The following is a 20,165-nucleotide window of genomic DNA, read 5'->3' as shown; positions in this document are numbered from 1 at the left end:
GTGGGAAAGGATGCCAGAAAAATTCAAGAGAGGGATCAAGTGACCAGGGTGGGGCTCATGGGGTTTTCTTGAAGGAGTGAGCTCTCTGTCAGAGGCAGCCTGGCTGTAAATGAGGCAAACTATTCACCCAGGATCCTTAGAGTCAATGGCGTAATCCCAAAGGCCAAATTCTCAAAGAAGCCCATCAATTTTCAGCACAGCTAGCTTACCACCTCTCTCTGTGACCTTGGGCAGATTGCCTGTCCTCTCCAAACTGGTTCCTCGGCTGAGAAATGAGGCTAGTAAGAGACCTACCTCCACAGTATTAGGTGAAGATCAAATGAGACAATCTAAGGTCTTTGTAAACTCTAAGCCAACAGAGAGACGTCATTATTCCTCATTCACTAATCACCTTTACCCAGAATTGGCTGTTGTACACAAAATGAGTACCAGATTCTGCCATTAAATGATTTTACTGGATGAGATTTAAAAAAAAAAAAAAAAGCAACAAAAACCAAAACAAAACAAATAAAAAACCCAAACATGTTAGCCTAAGAGATCAGGCTTGGAGAGACGGTTGTGAACCAAAGTCAACAGCAGCCTTGACAAAGAAATGCCAAGTTCCCTAACCTTTGTACCACACTTCAAAGGGCATTGGTCCCTGACTCACAGGGAACACAAATATTTTTTACTCCAATGTATTTCTTTGTTCAGTACACTCATCCCATTTTCCCTGGGCCCTCTCTACATTTATCAATATTATGACTGCCTTTTAAGCAGGAACCCTGAAATTTCAAGTGTGATGAAAATATCATATGCACTTGTTTAAAATCCCAGTTTCTGGGTTCCACACCTAGAGACTCTGGGCTGGGCCCCACAAGTCTACACCTGTGGGTGACCCCAGACCCATTCTTTCAGAACCCCTACTTCAGTTTAGCTAAGTCTCAAAGGGCACGGACTCTGTCATTTTATCACCACTGCCCAACACTCAGAAAAGATGCTTGCTAATACATGAGAAACACCAAGAAGTCTGACCACTTGCTTCTTAAAGGATGTAACACTTTGTCCCCAATATCATTTCACAACTTCAACCAGTTGCATAATTCCCACCCGTCCTTAGGAATGAAATTCCAGGAACATCAGCTTTCCCATACTGAACTTTTCTGACCCAGGCTAGATTAAGCGACCTTCCTTTGTGGTTCCACAGCTCCCAGACCATACCAGAGCTTACCTTACATTCTATTTGTTGACTTTACTGCTAGTCTGCCCCTACTAGCAGGAAGTTTGCTCCCTTCCTTGAGGACAAGGGCTGTGTCCCCTTCTCATTTGTGTTTCCACTGTCTAGACCGGTGGTAATCATTAAATCAGCAGTGGTTAATGGAGTGGACCACAGAGGGTATGGAACAGGATGGGATGTGTGGTAAACACTTAGTATGGGAGAGAGAGGTGAGCCCTCTGTTGTGTTCTAGCACAAGGACCCTCTCATCCTAGGATGAGCCTCATGACTATGTGTGGTTCATTTTCAAGGAATGGAGATTTTGATCTTGTCCATGGTTTGGGGGTTTTGAGAAATTATTTCAAGGTTTGGGCATTAGTAGGTGTTCCCTTTGACGCTGTGGCAGGGTCTCTTAGTTTTTCATACCAGTTTTGACATCTTGGGGTAGCTGTTTCAATTGGCTCATCAGAGGATGGCTCACACTAAGATTATCTTTAAGTAGCAGATTGTCATAAATTGTACTATTCTTCACCAATATCTGGTTACCTCCTGTAAGGGGATCATGTTTACCCACAGTGTTGAACTCCCATATGGCCACGTGCCTTGCTTTGGCTAAGAAATGTGGGCAGTCATGATCAGAGTCACTTCCAGATGGATGATGTAAGAGTAGGTTTGCAGTTCAAATGCCCAGGTCCCAGAACGAGGATAATAATGATAGGAGCAGAACCCCAAGCTGACACACAATGGACACTGAGTATGGGCAAGAAATGTATGTTTTTATTATAAGCTCTGACGTTTGGGAGTTGTTACTGTCACATAACCTGGCCTTTCCTGGCTCTTGTCCAGATGCCCACATGTTCCCTTTTTTTAATCAAGAAAAATGTTCACACACAACTAGGCTGGTTTTGTGATTTTATGAAATATACTTCTTAAAATATACCTGTTTCCTTAGTTTCCATGTCTGTAAAGTGAGGGAAAGAATAATAACATAATAATAATATCAAACATTAATTGAAGGCTTATCATGTGTCAGGCTGAGCAGTTAACAGAAAAAGTATCTCATTTTATCCTTACAACAACCCTATAAGGCGGGTATTATTATTATTATCCTCACTTTGTAGACAAGGGAACAGAGGCTTAGAGAGGTTAGGAAACTTGCCCAAGAGAATAGAGATACTCAGAATTATTAGTGATGGCATGCAAATGGTCTGACACCAGAGCCTCATCTCTTGACCTCCATGCTACATCTGTGGGGTCATCGCTAAGATCCTGTCCATCTGGATCCACTAGGACTCTGTGACATTGCCATATGGAACAATTGACCTAGGTCTTCAATTATGAAACCAAGACCCATTTTCATCACTGTCTTACTCCTACAGGGTTAAGAAAATCATTTGTGCTGTGCTCTGAACTTCTTGGGGAAACAGAATGGATGCCCCTGTCCACAGAGGAGGATATGCCTCCCCCTGGGTACAGGGGTCCACTCCAGCTACTTTCCTCTCCAAGTGGCTGTCCTGCTGTGTGAGAATTGTGCCACCAAAGCAGAAAGCCTTTCTGCTCTTGCCGGGAGATTTTTATATATGGATGAAAATCGCTTACTGCAGAAGCGGTGGCCTCTCTTGGGGAGGCTGGGGTGAGGGGGTGGGGCCTCATTGTGTGGCTCTGGACTCAGTTTGCAACCCCTGGTCCCAGGGAATTTTGCTCATTTTATCCTATTAATCCTCACAACAGTCACTCCTCAGCCCCTTAAGAAAGGAGCAAGGGATAGCAATTTTCCCAAGATGGAAGCCCTAGGCCTTTCATAGCATGGCATTGGTGGAACACACACAGACTTCCCCTATTTTGTGCCCAGTTAGACCCTGCAACAGAGACCCTCCTGCATCCGTCTCCCTTCTTCTCTTAGGCAGAAATTCGGGGCTTTTTGAGAGGGCATTTTCACTCTCTGTGGCCCTCTCTCTGGATGACCTGGCTCTTGAGAATGAAAAAAGCTCAAGTCCAACTGACCTGAAAAGAGACTGGTTCATTCAGAGGAACAGAAATGTCAAACCAAGGACATCCAGGGTCTCTCAGCCTCTGGGCGGTAACGAATTTTTCACCTGTAACCCTATGCCCCAATGACTCTGAACTCCCAAGGGCTGCTGCCCATTGACCCTGGTTTCTTGTCATGGAATGAGCCCTGAATCAGGCTTTTGGCTCTGTCGCCATCTAGTTGTACGACTGTGGTGAAGTCACTTCGCTTTTCTGGATCTGCACCTCCTCTTTAAAATGATGGAGTTGGATGAGACAACCTCTAAGTTGGCCCTCAGCAATATGACTCCAGGATGCCATAGGTCTATGATTTGGGGAACAACACTGGCATAACTGTCTTGCCTGACTGCTAGCAAGAATAGCATCACTGGTTTACCTCTTCCCAACCACTCCTTCCTCCCTAAATGGTACTGGAAGGCTCATTTCTCTTACCTTCTGTCCCTCTACCTACCTTCCAAGCACATCCACCTCTCCTCCTGCCTCCTCTACCAGTGTGTACAAGCTGTGGATGGTGGAGTACAGAAGGACGCCACCAAATGTCATCAGCCACTTTGTTTTGACCCTCAGCAGCTCTCGCAAAATCAGGACACAGCTGAATTGCTGGTGGGGTGTATCCGAGAATTTCACTCATCTGCCTTCCTCTCACCTTCCATTAGCTGCGTTCATGGAGATTTGGTTTCATTTTGGCATCTCTAAAAGAGTAGCACTGAAGCACGGAAGGGAAAAGACTGGGATTTTTTAGGGCCCTAAGCAATATGATTTGAGTAACCCCTTGTATTCTCAACAAGAAAGTGTCCCACCAACAGCTGATGGTCAATGACATCAACAGGTCAGCCCCCTGCTCAGGCTCCTCTGACCACAACCCCAGTACCCTCCATTCACAGGCGCCTTGCCATGTCATCCTTTGGGCCACTAAACTCCTACTTCTTTCCCAAAGTCCAGCAGTGAGTACTACCCCTACTCCCCCGTACCCCCAGCGGATCTTGGCCCTGACTCATTGGTGCTGACTCAACAAGGAAAAGCAGACCCCCAGGCAGTCGGACGGTGGACCTGGGCCAGAGCCTGCAGGAGTGGGCAGGAGGGCAGGCAGAAGTGGGGAATCCATCAATCAGCCTGTCACCAAGTCTTTGCTGAGCCCCACTTCCTCCCCTCCCCCCAGGACTTGGTCCCATGCCGAGCTGCACAGTGGGGTCCCAGAAGAGGAAGGGGAGAAGACAGGTGTCTTTATTTTGTAGTAACTCAAGATGTGAAGTTGGAGCACTTTTGCTTGAGGGGTCTCCAAGCTGTGCTAACCCACCGTCACTCACAGGGGGAAGGTTTGAGTATGGCCAGTCAGGCTGCCACAGTGGCGTTTAGGGAAGATTGAAGGGGGCAGCCAGGGTAGGCTTTTGAAACTGTATTTGCAAAGCTTTTGGACGTTAGATTAAGATAATGTCAGTTGTTCATAAGAAAGAGACAGAGAAGGCGAATGGAAATTTTGGGGGAATTTTAAAACCCGCAAATCCACACCCTTGGTATTGCCATTGCAACGAGCCCCACATTTCTCTCCTACAGGCTTTCTGGGTGTGCACCTCCTTTGAGTTAAAGCATTGTGTTTTTAAATTGTCCATGCTAAAATGAATCTAGCCAGCCCTGGTGGTCTAGTGGTTAAGAGTCAGCGCTCTCACTGCTGCGGCCCGGGTTCATTTCCTGGTCAGGGAACCACACCACTCGTTTGTCAGTTCAGGCTAAGACAGACTAGGAAGGACCTGGCCACCCACTTCCAAAAGAACTGGCCATGAAAACCCTGTGAGTAGCAGTGGAGCATCGTCTGAGAGAGCGCTGGAAGGGGAGAGGATGGCGCAAAAAGAGCAGGCAGGGTTCCACTCTGCTGTGCACAGGCTCAGAACCGACTCGACAGCCCTAGCAACAAGAAATGAACCAGCCATGCCACTCTAATAGTGTCTTTCTAACCCCATTTGTACCCTGGATCGCATTTGCAGAGGGAGAATATCGGCCCATAGATTCAGGGGTACAGAAAAGCTACTTTGAGATGAGGAGGCTGCACTTTCGAATCCCAGAGCCCGAAGGACTGCAATCCTGACCCCACGATTAGCAGTTGTGTAAGCGAAGTGGGGGCAGTTAGTCAGTTCCTCTGAGGCTTGGTTTCCTCCACGAGTGAAGAGGAATTAAGCAGCAACTTCAAAGGCCTTGCGAGGAGAGGCACAACTGCCAGCACTGCACAGGCACTTCAATTAGGGAAATGATAGGCAGGAAGCGAGTAAAGAGGAAAATGGGTAGAAATAAGCTCACGGAAGGGGAGCACAAAAGAACGTCACTTTCTCCTTCTTCGGAGGCCAGACTTGATGGGCAAAACTTACCAAGGGCTCCCTCTGCTGTCCATTCTCTACACTCATCTTCCTACCTAAAATATGACATGCCCAGATTCCTTAGTCGGAGGCACAGAATGTGCGTGTGCCCTAATTTAATCAGTGGAGTCCTGTGTGTACTTCATTAACATAACTCTTGAAAACATTCTTTCCTTTCCATTCTGTTGTTCTTCCCCTAATTTTATGCTTCTGTCTCATGCCTAGGCTGCCCTCCCATCACCAAAATCCTTCACAAGGTATTACTCTCAGAGAACATTAGGCTCTTTATCTGTAAAAAGAGAATAAATGTTCTCTAAAGTTCAAGCCAGTAAATGACAGAGCTGAAGGTGGATAACGTAACTGGGTTATGGGTCCAAAGCTCACCCTTTTTCCACATTATCCCTCTCTGAAGTGTGTGACCTTAGACATAACATTTAATTTCTCTTAGCTTCTTTTTCCTCGTCTGTAAAATGGGAGAAACAATCATATTAATCCCATGAGTTTGATGTGAGGACAATGCAGGAGGAAAGGAAAATTGGCAATAGAAAGAACACGATAAATATTAGCTATGATCTTAAAGCACAGTGCATTCAAGAAACCGAAGGAAGTTTAGTATGGCTGGTGCTTAGAGAAGAAACAGGACATGACAACAGGTAAGGGTGGAAAGGTTCGCAGGAGTCAAGTCTTGAAAAGCCTTGTGAAACAGGGTCCTACAGGTACCCAGTGCAGGGCCGTTGGGAGGAGTAAGTGAGTTTCTTCAAGTCAAGCCATTTGAACACAGCCCAGTGCATGTGTTAGGTATTCCTAATAAAACCCTCCCACTGCTAATCACAACTTAGAAACTAAAGCAGGGAAATATATGAGCACAACAGCCCTGAGTTGATGAGTTAAAGAATAGTGCTTGGGAGGGAAAAAAATTTTTTAAAAGACCTAGAAAAAATAGTACCAGGAAAGAGAAGCGAAGATCAATATGTCACCCTATAATACTGGCCTTTGAATCTTAACAAATCACACCATTTCATGCATGAAACACACACACACACACACAAACACCTTAACAAATCACACCATTTCATGCATGCGCGCGCACACACACACACACACACACACACACACATACAAACTCCCCCGGGGACAGAGAGAGAAGGCCCTCTCCTACTGGCTCCCTTCCAAGTCATACTTCCACTGAGCATCCCATTGGCTCTACACAGTGGTGGCACCACTAGGGCAACTCGACTCCCTGCATCATTGTAACCTTTTGACCCACTTTTGGGCGCTGCGCTCTCACTTAGCTTCCTGCATTGGCTCATATCTTCGTTGCTCAAGTTACTCAATTACAAAGCCCAGTGTTTATGATTGTATATTTTATACTTTCTTCCTGTACTGACCTTTTTAAGGGGAGAAAATTCTTTTTTCTAAAAAAGATTTTAGTTTTCCTTTTTCTCCCCAAAGCCCCTGGTACATAGTTGTGTATTTTTAGTTGTGGGTCCTTCTAGTTGTGGCATGTGGGACGCCGCTTCAGCATGGCTTGATGAGCGATGACCATGTCTGCGCCCAGGATCCGAACTGGCGAAACCCTGGGCCGCCGAAGCAGAGCAGGTGAACTTAACCACTTGGCCACGGGGCCGGCCCCCAAAAATTCTTGAAGACTCTGAAAATGTGGTCAGAGACCGGCACACTCTAGTTTGAGGAGTGCTTGATAAATAAAAGCATATTCAATTAAATACATTTTAACAATGTATCATCACTGCAGAAGAGTTTTGTTTTTTCAACTGATAAAATTTTTTTTTAAATTTCAGTACATTGGTTTACAACATTGCATAAATTTCAAGTGTAAAAACAACTTTTAATATTATCAGCAAAATGAAAATATTAAATTAAAATTTTCTCTTCAACTAGCAGACCCTAGAAAACACACCCAAGTTCATCTTGATTATGTATCAGAGGGTTGTTTGTCCCAGAAGATCTGTAATTATTAACGCCTTTTGGTCTCCTTTTTTCTTTACTTTAGTCTGCTTGGTTACGTCTACACATTACGGCATTATGGAAATTTAAAAAGAACTTGGTTCCTACTAAACTGTAATTTTACACAGCTCTTAACCATTTTACATATGCCCTCAAGATGAATCCTGCAACTGTACACCTGCTTGTCAAGCTGTGTTCCTTTCTCCTACTTTTATTGTATCACTCCCTAGTGTTATATTTGAGTCTTGCAGCCAACACATGCTGACAAAGTTCTTCACTTTGTTGAAGGAATGAATATCTGTAAATAAGTATTTTCCTGATTTACAGATCAGGTTCCCAAAGAACATATATAAATCCACTGGGTTCCAAGGCTAAATTGCACTATATAAACCTTCAAAAATATCTAGAGAACCAGTGACTATACCACAACCCCTTATGAAGGTTGTTTTCCAAAGTCAGTACACAAAACAAATAGTGAATATAGTGACACACACACGACAAGGATTATTCTGTTTTCCCCTGTTGACATTTTTAGCGATACATCAATATTTAATGCCAATCCAGGAGACAAAACGGAGCGGCAGGCTTCAGTAATAGAGAACAAATCATAAACAAATACAAAGGGAGTTCCCCTTTAAAAAATTTTTTTATTACTTTTTTAAAAAATTAGCATTACTATTATACTTTGAGCTGCTGAAACATTTCTTGATATTTTAAGTTTGTGCTTCATAGAGATATCTATTACTTAGAAATTAACTAATTCACATATTTTCTAGCTTATAATGATTCCAACTTGCTGGGTCCTCTCGGTCATTGGGATTGACTTTGTAGAATTTATCAGTTCTTGATTTTCTCTAGTCAGTGTTTCTCTACATTCTTCAATTTGCTCCTCAAAAACATCTTAGGAGCCATCACCACCTACTCATCTAGTGTTTCATATCTTTGCCAATAGCCCAGAAATACTGAAAAATCATCACACATTTTTTTCTTTACGTTTAACTTTATAAACGCCCCTCTTTGTCTCTAGTAATGCTTTTCTGCCTTAGAGTCCACTTTGTCAAACATTAATAGAGCTTTCATTTCATGGATTAGTTGGCAGGTTATATCCTTTTTCATCCTTTTAACTTCTCTGCATCCTTATATTTTATTATTTATACCCAATTCTTTATGCCTTAGGTCTCCTTTAATCTTTATTCTTTGGGTATGCAATCCAACTTGCCTGTTTACTTTTTAACTGAAGCATTTAGTCTATTTACATGTAACGTTATTTCTGACACATATATCTGTGTATACATATATGCTTACACCTACCATCTTACTATGTACCATTTGTCCTACTAGTTCTTTTCCTATCCCTTCTGATTGCTTTTTAATTCTATTTCCACTGTATCAATTTGTTAGTTATACATCATTTTCTATTCTTTTAATGATTACCAGAGATTACAACCCATATTTGTAGTTTGACCTCTTCCTGGACAATGCAAGAACCTTAGAACATTTTAACACTATTTACCCTCTTTCTTGATCTACATGCTGATCCTGTAATAATTTTAATATTACCCCCAAAATTATTACTATTACTTATAGTCTATATTCAACTGTATTTACCTGCATATTTCCTTCTTTTTTTTTTTTTTTTTTTGAGGGAGATTAGCCCTGAGCTAACTACCGCCAGTCTTCCTCTTTTTGCTGAGGAAGCCTGGTCCTGAGCTAACATCTGTGCCCATCTTCCTCTACTTTATATGTGGGACACCTACCACAGCATGGTGTGCCAAGTGGTGCCATATCCGCACCTGGGATCCCAACCGACCAACCCTGGGCCGCGGAGAAGCGGAACGTGCACACTTCCGCTGCGCCACTGGGCTGGCCCCTTTACCCCTTTTTTTTTTTTACCTTCATTCCTTCCTGCATCTTCAAGTCTCCTCCTTAGAATATTTACCTTTTGTCCAATGGGTGGGTCTGCAGTGATAAATGCTCTCAGTGGTTTGTTTCAAACTGTCTTTATTTCACCTTCATATTTTAAGGATATGGTTGCTGAGTACAGAATTTGAAGGACTTTAAGACAAAATCTATCTTCCAGAGTCTATTGTTATTAAAAAGTTGACTTAGTGCTGCTGCTTTTAAGGTATTCCTTTTGTCTTTGGTATTAATGCTACGATATTCTTACATGTGCTTTTCTTTGCACTTATTTTGCCTAAGGTTTACAGGGATTCTTAAATCTGTGGCTTGCTATTTTCACTGGTTTTAGAAAATTCTTAGCCATTATCACCTCTCTTCTTTCTCCTTCTGGGGCTCCAATTACACATGGATTAGAGCTCTTCATTGTATCTCCTGTCTCTTACACTTACTCTTTTCCATTGTTTTCTACGCTTCTTTCTGGATTTTAAAAAAATCTATTCACTGATTCTGTCACTCTGCATCTAATTTGCTGTTAAATCCATCTATAGAGTTCTAACTTATTAAATTTTTCAGTACAAGAACTGTCATATTTTGTAATGAAATCCTCAGTCTTGTCTTTTATTTCCTCGTCCATATTAAGCAGTTCTTTTTAAGTCAGTGTCTGACTCATTACTTGTATAGCCTATGGATCTGTTTTGGTTGTCTGTTTCTCTCGGTTTTTAAAATCAAACTATCTTGTCCCTTTGTACACTTGGTTATCTCTACTTGGGTGCCCCGACATCACATATAAAACAGTATAGACATAATTTGAAGCTTGGGATGTCCTTTCTTTTTCCAGAGAGGATTTACATTTTTCTTGTAGACAGCTAGGGCACTAGTAATTCTAAATTAACTAAATCATAGATTAAGATGATTTGGAACTCATCTTCAGTCCCTGGAGGGCTAGTTTATTTCTTGCTCACTTCTACCCCAGACTGAAGCCCACTGGAGTCTTCCTCCACACTGGGATCTCACCAAGTCAAAGGAAGAGCTAACACCCAGGAAAGAACCAGGGCTTCAGGGAATCGTAGAGACAGAAAGACATGGTCTTTCTCTTAGTCTTCCACTAAAAGACTCAATTCCAACTACTCACCTCTCTGTGTGTGTGACTCTGGCCAATTTATAAATTCCCAGAAGAAATAATTTGTTTGATCAGTTATGTCAGTTTGTGTCTTGTGACATCCTTTTGTAGCCAAGGGAAAGGATCCTGTTGTCGGTAATCCCACCGTAACCAAATGGAATGGAGGAAGTTGCTCAAAGGAAGAGATTTGGGGAGACAAAAATAAGGTGTCTATTATAGAACATAAGGAAGAGGAAGGAATAATAGATGACATAGGATAGGAAACAAATTTGAAGGATATAATTTCAGCTCTAAAAATGTCAAAACGGGGTTGTGAAACATCTGATTTGGTCAGGGTCCCAGCAGAAAACAGACGGGACATTCATATAGAGTAACTGAGGTGAGTTGAATAACCTGTCCTTTCCTTCTATCCTGTGAAGGACTCTATTATGCTCCAATAGAATCTCTCTTCTGCTTTAGTTAGCTTGAGTCAGTCTCTATTGCATCCAACCAAATGACACAGGTAGGAATTTGGGCAGCTCTGGGATCTTGGCAGCAGGAGTCCATGAACTTTTCCGACTTAGTGCAACTCAGCTCTTGTATCATTTGATTGAAATTCTCTAAAGAGATTTGTTTGGTTTCATTTACTCTATCAGTTGTCCACACCTTTTCCCACAGTGCTTGGGGCAATCTTTTTACGGTTCCTGTGCAAATGCAGCCAGTCCATAACTTATTTTCTCCATGCCTGGAGTAAACTGAAGAGAGACTAAGTCATCTACAATTAGACTAAAATACCTATGTACAGATCACCTGGAAAAGTTACTGATTCTTTGCAAAAATTTGCCAGAATTTAATCTACAACATAACAAGTCCACATGACAATTTCACATAGACAACATAAACAGCACAGGCAGATTGGATGCAAAGGAGCAAAATAAACCCTCCCCTTACAAGGAATATCACAGAAACCCAAAGAAATCTCAAGCATGAAAAAAGAACACTCCATATTCTGGACGTGCCATGCAGTCACATGCATTACACACACAGGACATCACGCAGGCTTCAAATTATCAAAAATCTTGCTTTAGTTTCTCTTTCCCCTTTGGCCAAAAATATACCTTATAGAAAAGTTTCCTCAGCCTCCTTCCCCAACATTGTAATTCATCCTTTTGCCACAGGCAGTTTCCCTCCTGATTCTGTCTCCTTTGGTCTAACATTCCCACTGAAAAACAGCACCAGTATCTCCAAACATCCCCTCTCCAAAGCCCAGGACTCTACTTATCCTGGCTTTCTGGACCCCACCATTAGCGTGAGTTCCTGAACAAAATTTACCTAATTTGTCCTGTTTGAGGGAAAAATTATATCCATTTTACAGATGAGGAAACAAGTTCAGAAAAGGAATAAACTCCTACTTCTGACTCTAGAACCCACATTCTTAACCACTACGCTACACTGACTTTCTTATTGTCCTAATTCTGTTGTCTCCAAATAAATTTTACATTTTGCAGAGTCCTGGGGGAAAACTAGCATTTTGATTGGAAATGCCATATATAATTACTTTGGAATACTTTTCCAACCCAGAAGTTTGTAAGTTAGTTTAATGAGGCATGTTTAAGGGTGGTGCTCACATCTTGTCCACACTGCAGGGAGTTGTCAAAGCACGCTTGTTTAATGAATGCTCTCTACTCTCAACTATCCCCCTTCTGGATTAGTGGAACCCACACAAATACCTGTGGGTGTGTGTTCGTGTCAGCCATACCACCCACTCTCCTGATACTACTCTCAAGGGCCCTGGCCTACAGGGTTGAATGTGGCATAACATTAATTTGACCCTTCACTCATTTTGACTTTTGTATCCCAAAACATATAATCAAAGTTTCCCTTTCCATTGTTGAATTTTGGCCAAAGTGCTATCAACAAAATGGCTTTTGGTTTTCTAGAGGAAGACAGTTAATAGCGAAGATTTTTTAACTTTGCACAGACTACTTGGTTCCGGTTGCTACACTTCAAAGTTGCTGCTGCAGATGTTTTCATTTCCAATCTGAGTTGGGTCCACCACCCTAGTCCTCCCATGATACCTCCTCATCCCCATTCTTGATTCCAAAACTTGATCTCTAGTCCTCGTCTCTTGCTGACAAGGCTTTAAAACAAAGCTCAAGGATCCCCATCTCTCATCTCCACACCTAAATCAAAACTTGCAATTAGATGTGCTCCTGTCCTGGCTACCTGGACATTTCACACACAAATAATTTAAGATATGAGATGACCCGTAAACTTGGAGTCTAAATAGTGGGAAACACATCTTATTCACCTTTCTATCCTGATGCAATGTTAAACTACATGACTTAGATTCAAAGGCTCAGAAAATCACTGTGAAAACAAGTCAGAGGGTGAGGGAGAGTAATGAAGGTGGGATCTTTAATCTATAAAGAGCCAGTTTAACAAGGAATATACTCTGAACCCATAAAATATACAGCCTAATACAGAAGGAAAAACATGGATTAGGAGTCAGAAACGTAATTTTCAGCCCTATCCCCACCAGTTGCCTCCTGTAACCTTGAGAAAGTCACTATTTCCTTAGACACAAAAATATTTACTATTTCAACAGTCCTCTAAATAGTCTCTGTGGCCCCCATCCACTCCTTGTCAACTATCATTAAACAACAAGTATGTTAAAAGCAATGTAAAGTGTCTAGGATTATCAGCTCTGAAGCCAAGAACACTGGGTTCAAATCCCAGCTCCACCATTTACAAGTTACCTAACTTTCTCATGTGTAAATGGGAATATTATCTACACTTCATAAAGCTGCTGTGGGATTACATATTCTGTGCTTAGGATACTCAGGCTCAACCAATGTTAAATATCACCTCACAGCTTGCAGAATTCTAATGGTTCTCTACTCCCTACACTCACACTCCAACTCCTAAGCAAAGTAACACAAAGGCGTTCCCCAAGTAAGACTCCAAATTAGTAATACCAGCTCCCATCATATACTCTATTCTACCACCAGGCATTGTTCAGGCAACCGAAGCCGAGAGGTTAAATAACTTAACATGACTACACAACCACCCAGGCAGTCTGGCTGAGTTGGTGCCTCTTAACCACAGCCACCTCTCACTTAGTCAACTCTCTATGCTGACGTGAAATCCTAGCCTCTCACCTGCGGATGCATGCAGACCTGTGCCAAATATTTCTATGAAGTCTGATAATCCTGTCACTCCTGGTCCTAATCCTACTGACCCACAGTACTTTCTGATGTTTCACAGTACAAAATCAGTTAGAGGTGCCATTTTGTTATAAAAATGAGATCCACACATTTACTCAACAAAATACTTAAACCTACTATGTGCAGGGAATTACATTAGGTATGAGGGACACAATAATGAACAAAACTGTTGGGAGCAACAATAATGCAAACAAAAACCCAACAAGTACTACTTTGGGTCTGATAAGAGCTCGACAGTTAAGAAGTGTTACCTTGAGGTAATGTTTGTGCCAAAGCCAATGCGGAAGCGAAGGGGAAAATCCGTGCACAGGCCTTACAGAGCATTCAAGAACTAGTAATGGGCCAAAGTGAAAGATAGGGCCAGCCCATGACAAGCCACAATGGGTTTTACTCTATCCTAAAGGTATAAGAAATCCAGGTTTTCCTCACAACAGATTTGCATTTTTAAAGAATTACTGTTTTTGGAGGGGAGAAAGGATAGACATACCAATCAGACTCCATATTGCAGATAGCAGCTTAGACACGTTTGAAAAGAGGTAAACAGGCAAAACTGACAGAGAATTAACTGATGGACTGAATAAGGCTAACAAAGAAAGGCTAACACTAACTACTCACAACTCCTGAATTCCTCCAACGAACTTCATTTTTCATTAGTGTGACCATTTGTATCAACTTGAATAATTCAATCCTACGAATCCTCGTGTACAAACTGAAAAGTGGAGCAGACTGTAGATATTTGCAAAATTTGTTCTCAAATTCTTAGTTTCATGTTGATTTTGAAGATGCTGATACATGTGATCAGACAAAACACCAACAGTTAAGAGGCAGTATACATCGCCCTACCTTTTAGAAACATTCTTAAAAAATATTAACTGTGATTTTTTAAAAGTCTGCACAATTTGAACCAATGCATCTCAAATCAAACTCGCAAAAACAGACTTAAAAAAACAGACCATTTCTCCTCCATGTCTTTTTCTTTTTTAAAGAATAGCACCTGAGCTAACTACTGTTGTCAATCTTCTTTTTGTTCCCAAATCACCCCAGTACATAGTTGTATATTTTAGTTGTGGGTCCTTCCACTTGTGGAAAGTCTTTTTGAGAACGCAAAATCAATGCAATGCAACGCAAATCAGAACATCTAATTAATAAAATTAACAAACCAAAGTAATCTGTTACATAAATTAACCCATTTATTACAGGCCCAGCAATGTCTCAAATGGCGGAGCTTCTACTGGTCTTTCAATTCCTTCAGTCTTCTGATGGCGGACTTTACTGTGACGGCAGAAGTGGTGCTGGAAAGAAAAACACATTTGGTTCCAACATAATTAAAACAATGTCAACGTGTGAAATGGCAAATGAGTAAATCTGCCTTATTTTTACATTTCAATATTAATTTTGATGGCATCCCTCAAGAGTCACATCTTCAGGCTCTTGCAGAATTAGGCAATCTCATGCATCTAGTTTCTCAAACAGAGCATAAAAAATTAACAGGGAGGAACGGCTGCAAGAGGCTGACCTAAACCCATTAAAAGGGAATGGACAGACTGAAGAAATAAACTATAAAATGGTACAATAACTGAGAGAGAATCAAGAAAATAACGTCTACAGCAGGAGAGCAGACTAAAGTACATTTTGGAAAGACAGCTATCAAAATGAGCACAACATCCAGGAACTGTCCCTCAAACACCCCCCCGCCCCCACGGTGGGCACGAGCGCGAATTCGTTTTTCTTTCGCGTCGGAGAGAGCACACTAGTCTTTATTTTCCCTTTTGCCCTCATGAAACCCCCACCCAAGGCACATAACACGATCTTTATACTATCGCGTCACCATCTTCCAATATTTTACACTGCTTCCGTTTTGAATTTAAATTAACCAAAATTAAGAACCTCAACTCTTCAAGCACACCAGCCACCCCTTCCACACACACGGGCCAGCGTGCTGGAGGCAGGAGCGCGGACGCGGCCGGGGGAAGAGCACCCGGGCCTCGGGGCCAGCGAGCGCCCAGGTCCGAGCCGAGGACCCCAGGGCCACCCCCAGCCCAGGCTCAGCTCGGCGTCACCGCGAGGCCTCGGGTTCCGTCCACGCTAAGAAGCTCCGCGGCTGTTTCCACACCGCAAGTCGAACGGGAGCGGTCACGACGACCCTAACGACTCTGCGACACTCTAAACCACGTCAACCAGACTTTAACTGTTACCGCCCCAGCTTTGTTTCTATTCCCTCAATAACTGGAGACAAACCCGCGCCTCCAGCGTCCTGAGAAGACGAAGCACCCTTCCCCCGCGGCCCCGGGACTCACTTGTAGGTCCAGGCGCCGCCGGCCACCGTCTTCATGCAGGAGCCGCAGTGCCAGATGCCCACCGCGCGCCGCTTCATCTTCGTCTGCAAAGGGCAAAGCGACTCCCCGCCACCGCACCAAAGCCTCTCGCCCCGCCGACCCCAGGCCAGGGACCACGCGGACCCCGCGCGCCCGCCGCCAGGCGCGGTCCCAGCCGGAAGTGTCGGCGCCCACCGCGCCGTCTTCAAGCCACGTATGTCTTGCGGCACTCGAGTCACCAACGTCTCCAGCACCTCCCGCCGGCCGCCGCCCCCCTGGGGACCCCGAGACCGCCTCACCTTCCCGCAGAAGGAGCACGTGTACTTGGCGTGCTGGCTGATCTCAATCTTCTTCACCATCTTCCTCAGGGAGGCGCCATACCGCGTGCCGTACTTGCCGACGATCCCGACCTTCTTGGTGCGTTTGGCCTGTTCCGGGCGCGTTCAGAGGGGACCCGGCTCTCAGGACCCGGGAACGGACACCCGCCGCCTCCCACACCGCTCCTCCGCCCGCCCGGCCCCCGCCTGCGACCAGACTCCCCGCAGCCCCTCCCGGTAAAACCGGCGCCCTAGCGGGCCCGGGCTCCGAAGGCATCCTGTCAACCCGGCCGGATGGGCCAGAGCCCGCCAAGCCCCCCCGCCCCCGCCCCTCCTCCCCTCCGCCCCGCTCTGCGTCCGAGAGGAGCGGCGAGGGCACGGAGGCTGGGACAAGGAGGGCAAGCGGAGGCGAGTTGGGTTCAAAAAAATCAAGAAAAGGACAGATGCACACGGATAGACATCTAGGCCTCACCGGGACCAACACTCACCATCCTCCCGCGAACTAGGTCCTAGCCCAAAGAGGAAGGGATGCAGTGCGCAGGCGCGGTTTTAGGCCGATGAGCGGAAGTAGCGAGCCGGAGGCTCAGCTAGGAACTGAGCTCTATGGTCCGGAGGTGTCCTTGCCCCCGCGGCCTCCTGGGAAATGGGGCAGGACGTCTGCCGGCCAGGGTTACCCTGATTTCGCAGTGTAGCAGCAAACTGGAGTGAAAGCGCCTTCGCACACCCACTGTGTCCTACACACATCTCACAAAACCCCGCAAAGCGGGTACTATGTGCTCTATTTTACGGACAGGGAAAGGTTCAGATGTAACGTTGCTTAGGCCAGGGAGAGGAAGCTCAAACTACTGGATGAGCGTGGAAGAGAGGATCCGAGATTTGGGAGCCAAGGAAAACGTGGGGCTGTGTGGAAACTGGTAAAAGAAACCTTAACTAAGTTGGAGACGGGAAGGCCTGCAGGGGGAGCTCTCAGGCCCTGGCGCACACGGTCAATTACACCAAACAGGAAGAGAGGGATGCTCGCATCTTGGACGGGAAGTAAAACCACTTCGCTGCTGCAGGAGGATTTCTCTCCTGGCTCTGTAACCGCCCAATGAGAACCCGCTGCCGCCCTGCACTGCTACTTTCCCCCAATGGACATCCCTTTAGAACAGCCCCTCCCTACTCCCCTTTTCTCTTTTTCTCTATAAAGGCAGCTCCCCGTCTTTGTTTTCTGGATTTGCCTATGGTTTGCCATGCAGGCACGTCCGGAATTGCAATTCTTTTGGCTATTCCTGAATAAACTCATTTTGAGATAAAATAACAGGCAAATTTGCTTTTTCAATTGACAGTGGAAAAGCACTGGGATTACCTGGCCTTGTGTCCAATCAGAATTCTGGTAACAAGTGGCTTCAGTTCACGAAGTTTAGCGTTAACTAATGATTTTGTTTATGTCTCAAATGGTTTTGCACGTGTTCGTTTTACCTCACAGGTATACTAAAAGCACCTTGCAGACAGCTGCATACTTCCTACTTCCTAGGTTTACAATCTTTGGACCTTCATGAGTTGAGTACCATACTGGGAAAATCACTAGAGCTTTAAGGCAGTAGAAGTGGTATTAATAATAATGCCAGCTGGCGTTTGTTAAAAGGTAACAAATGGTAGGCACTGTTCTGAGTGTTTTACGTAGATGTTCTCATTTAATTTTCACTATGATCCTTTGAGATAGGAAAAATCAATATCTTATTATTAAGATAAAGAGAGGAGGTCTCATGTAACAGCAACAAAGGTCTGGGTTCAAAGCAGGGCTCTGCTACCTACCAGCTATGGGACCTCAGACAAGTCATTTTACTTTTCTCTATGTTGGTTTCCTCAGTTGTAAAATCTGGATAATTATATCACCTACCTCATGAAGTTGTTAAGAGACAATGAATTAAATGCATGAAAAACGTTTGCCACAGTACCTAGAATATAAACACTATACAGTTGTAACTATTACTATTGTTACTCCAAATGAAAAAAACCAAGGCTCAAAGAATTTAAGTACCTTGCCCAAGGTCACACAGCAATAGGTGGTGGAAGCAGAACTCAAATTCAGGTCTGTCTGATCCTAAAGTCAGTTCTCTCTTTTTTTTGCTTAGGAAGATTGACCCTAAGCTAACATCCGTTGTCAGTCTTCTGCTTTCTGCTTGAGGAAGATTCGCCCTGAGCTAACATCTGTGCCAATCTTCCTCTATTTTGTATGTGGGTCACCGCCACAGCATGGCCACTGATGAGTGGTGTAGGTCCATGCCTGGGAACCAAACCCACTGAGCACACTGCTAAAGTCAGTTCTCTTAATTGTTGGCTTGTATCACTCCAAGTCATAATATTTAGTGCCCTCAAAAATCATAGCAGAAAATGTACTTGATTTGCAGTCTGGTCTCTGGCACTCGGTCCAGGCCAGACTCTGTGACTTCCTTGTGGTATGGCTTTGGGTTAGTCATAGTCCCTGCCTGGCCTGGAGAACCACTACCTCCCAGCAGTGACCATCTTTACAGTGAGGGGCTGGAGCGGCTGATTTCCATGATCCCATCCAGTTCGTATGTTCTGTGGTTTCAGGATGGGCTTCCAGACTTTGAGAGCTGCTGGGGCAGCTGGCTGACCAGGCAGTTTGTGTTGTCAGCATCCGGTAGATTTTTGTGGAACAAAAGAATTTCTCCCTTCACCCTCCCCAGTCTGTTACTCCAGCTCTGGCTGTGTAAACCCAAGGAGGAGAAAAAGCAAAATGTCTGCTTTTTGTGTTGGTGGTTGTGAGTAGTGGGAATATTTAAGATGATTTTTGTCTTTATACATTTCCTCCGATAATGAGCATGCATTTATTTTATAATCTGAAAAAATTACAATTAAAAACAACAGGGGCCGGCGCCCGGCCAAGTGGTTAAGTTCGCACGCTCCATTTCGGCGGCCCAGGGTTGCACCGGTTCGGATCCTGGTGAGGATATGGCACAGCTCATTAGGCCATGTTGAGGCGGCATCCCACATGCCACAACTAGAAGGACCCACAACTAAAAATATACAACTAGGTACTGGGGGGATTTGGGGAGAAAAAGCATAAAAAAAAAAAAAGATTGGCAACAGTTGTTAGCTCAGGTGCCAATCTTTAGAAAACAGCAACAAACCCACTGGCAACAAGTACACTTAGCACCCAGATCTTGGTTTCTAATACCATTCTTCGATAAAAGGTACCAGGGCTTCAAGGACAAATGGCTGATGCTAGGACTGGGGGAGGAAATATACAAGATGAACCTGGAGCGTCTCGTAGTGCCAGAAAGTAAGGAAGTGCTCAAAAGGCAAAAAGACCCTATATTGATGGAGATATGTCAAAGGGACACGGGAGCCAACTGAAAGAACTCCCAAGAGACAGTTTGGAAGATTTTAATCAAAAAATAAAGTAGTATTGATTTATAGCCCCAAGTTAAAAATAAATACCCAAAATAGAAAACATAATAAATATAAATATAACCCAAAGTAGAAAATAAATAGGGTCCACGCTGATATAAATAAATGAAGGGGGGAGAAGTGGCAAATCTCTCTTGGAGAAGAATTCCAAATGATTTATGTGGATTCTCTGCCTTCCAGGATGGGGGGTTGACTCCCCACTTTTTAAGTGTGGGCTGTGTAGAGTGACTCCTTCCAAGAGCACATGGTGGAAAGAGGGGAAAAAGAGTAACTTTAGAGTGGAGAAACTTGACAAATACTATCAAAGCCAGGTCAAGGCCGCTATCAACAGTCGTGAGTCATGTAGACAGTATGT

The 20,165-nt window shown here is 44.0% G+C and overlaps 1 protein-coding gene across 2 annotated transcripts; it reads right to left on the bottom strand.

Moving 5' to 3' along the window:
* Positions 1 to 14,933: 14,933 nt before the first annotated feature.
* Positions 14,934 to 17,381, bottom strand: RPL37A (ribosomal protein L37a). 2 transcript variants are annotated; one of them, XM_070618246.1, is made up of 4 exons: positions 16,882 to 17,381; positions 16,376 to 16,504; positions 16,059 to 16,141; positions 14,934 to 15,053 (listed from the first exon to the last, which is right to left on the bottom strand). In XM_070618246.1, the coding sequence occupies exons 1-4, from the start codon at positions 16,882 to 16,884 to the stop codon at positions 14,990 to 14,992; spliced, it is 279 nt and encodes a 92-aa protein (XP_070474347.1). In that variant the 5' UTR covers positions 16,885 to 17,381; the 3' UTR covers positions 14,934 to 14,989. The 2 variants fall into 2 exon arrangements, with proteins under 2 accessions (XP_070474347.1, XP_008518132.1); XM_008519910.2 differs by lacking the exon at positions 16,059 to 16,141 and having other exon boundaries at positions 16,882 to 17,007.
* Positions 17,382 to 20,165: the final 2,784 nt, after the last annotated feature.

This window comes from Equus przewalskii, chromosome 5, assembly GCF_037783145.1.
Source record: "Equus przewalskii isolate Varuska chromosome 5, EquPr2, whole genome shotgun sequence".
NCBI lineage: Eukaryota > Metazoa > Chordata > Mammalia > Perissodactyla > Equidae > Equus > Equus przewalskii.
The sequence above is the reverse complement of the archived record's forward strand: the minus strand, read 5'-3'. Positions and strand labels throughout refer to the sequence as shown.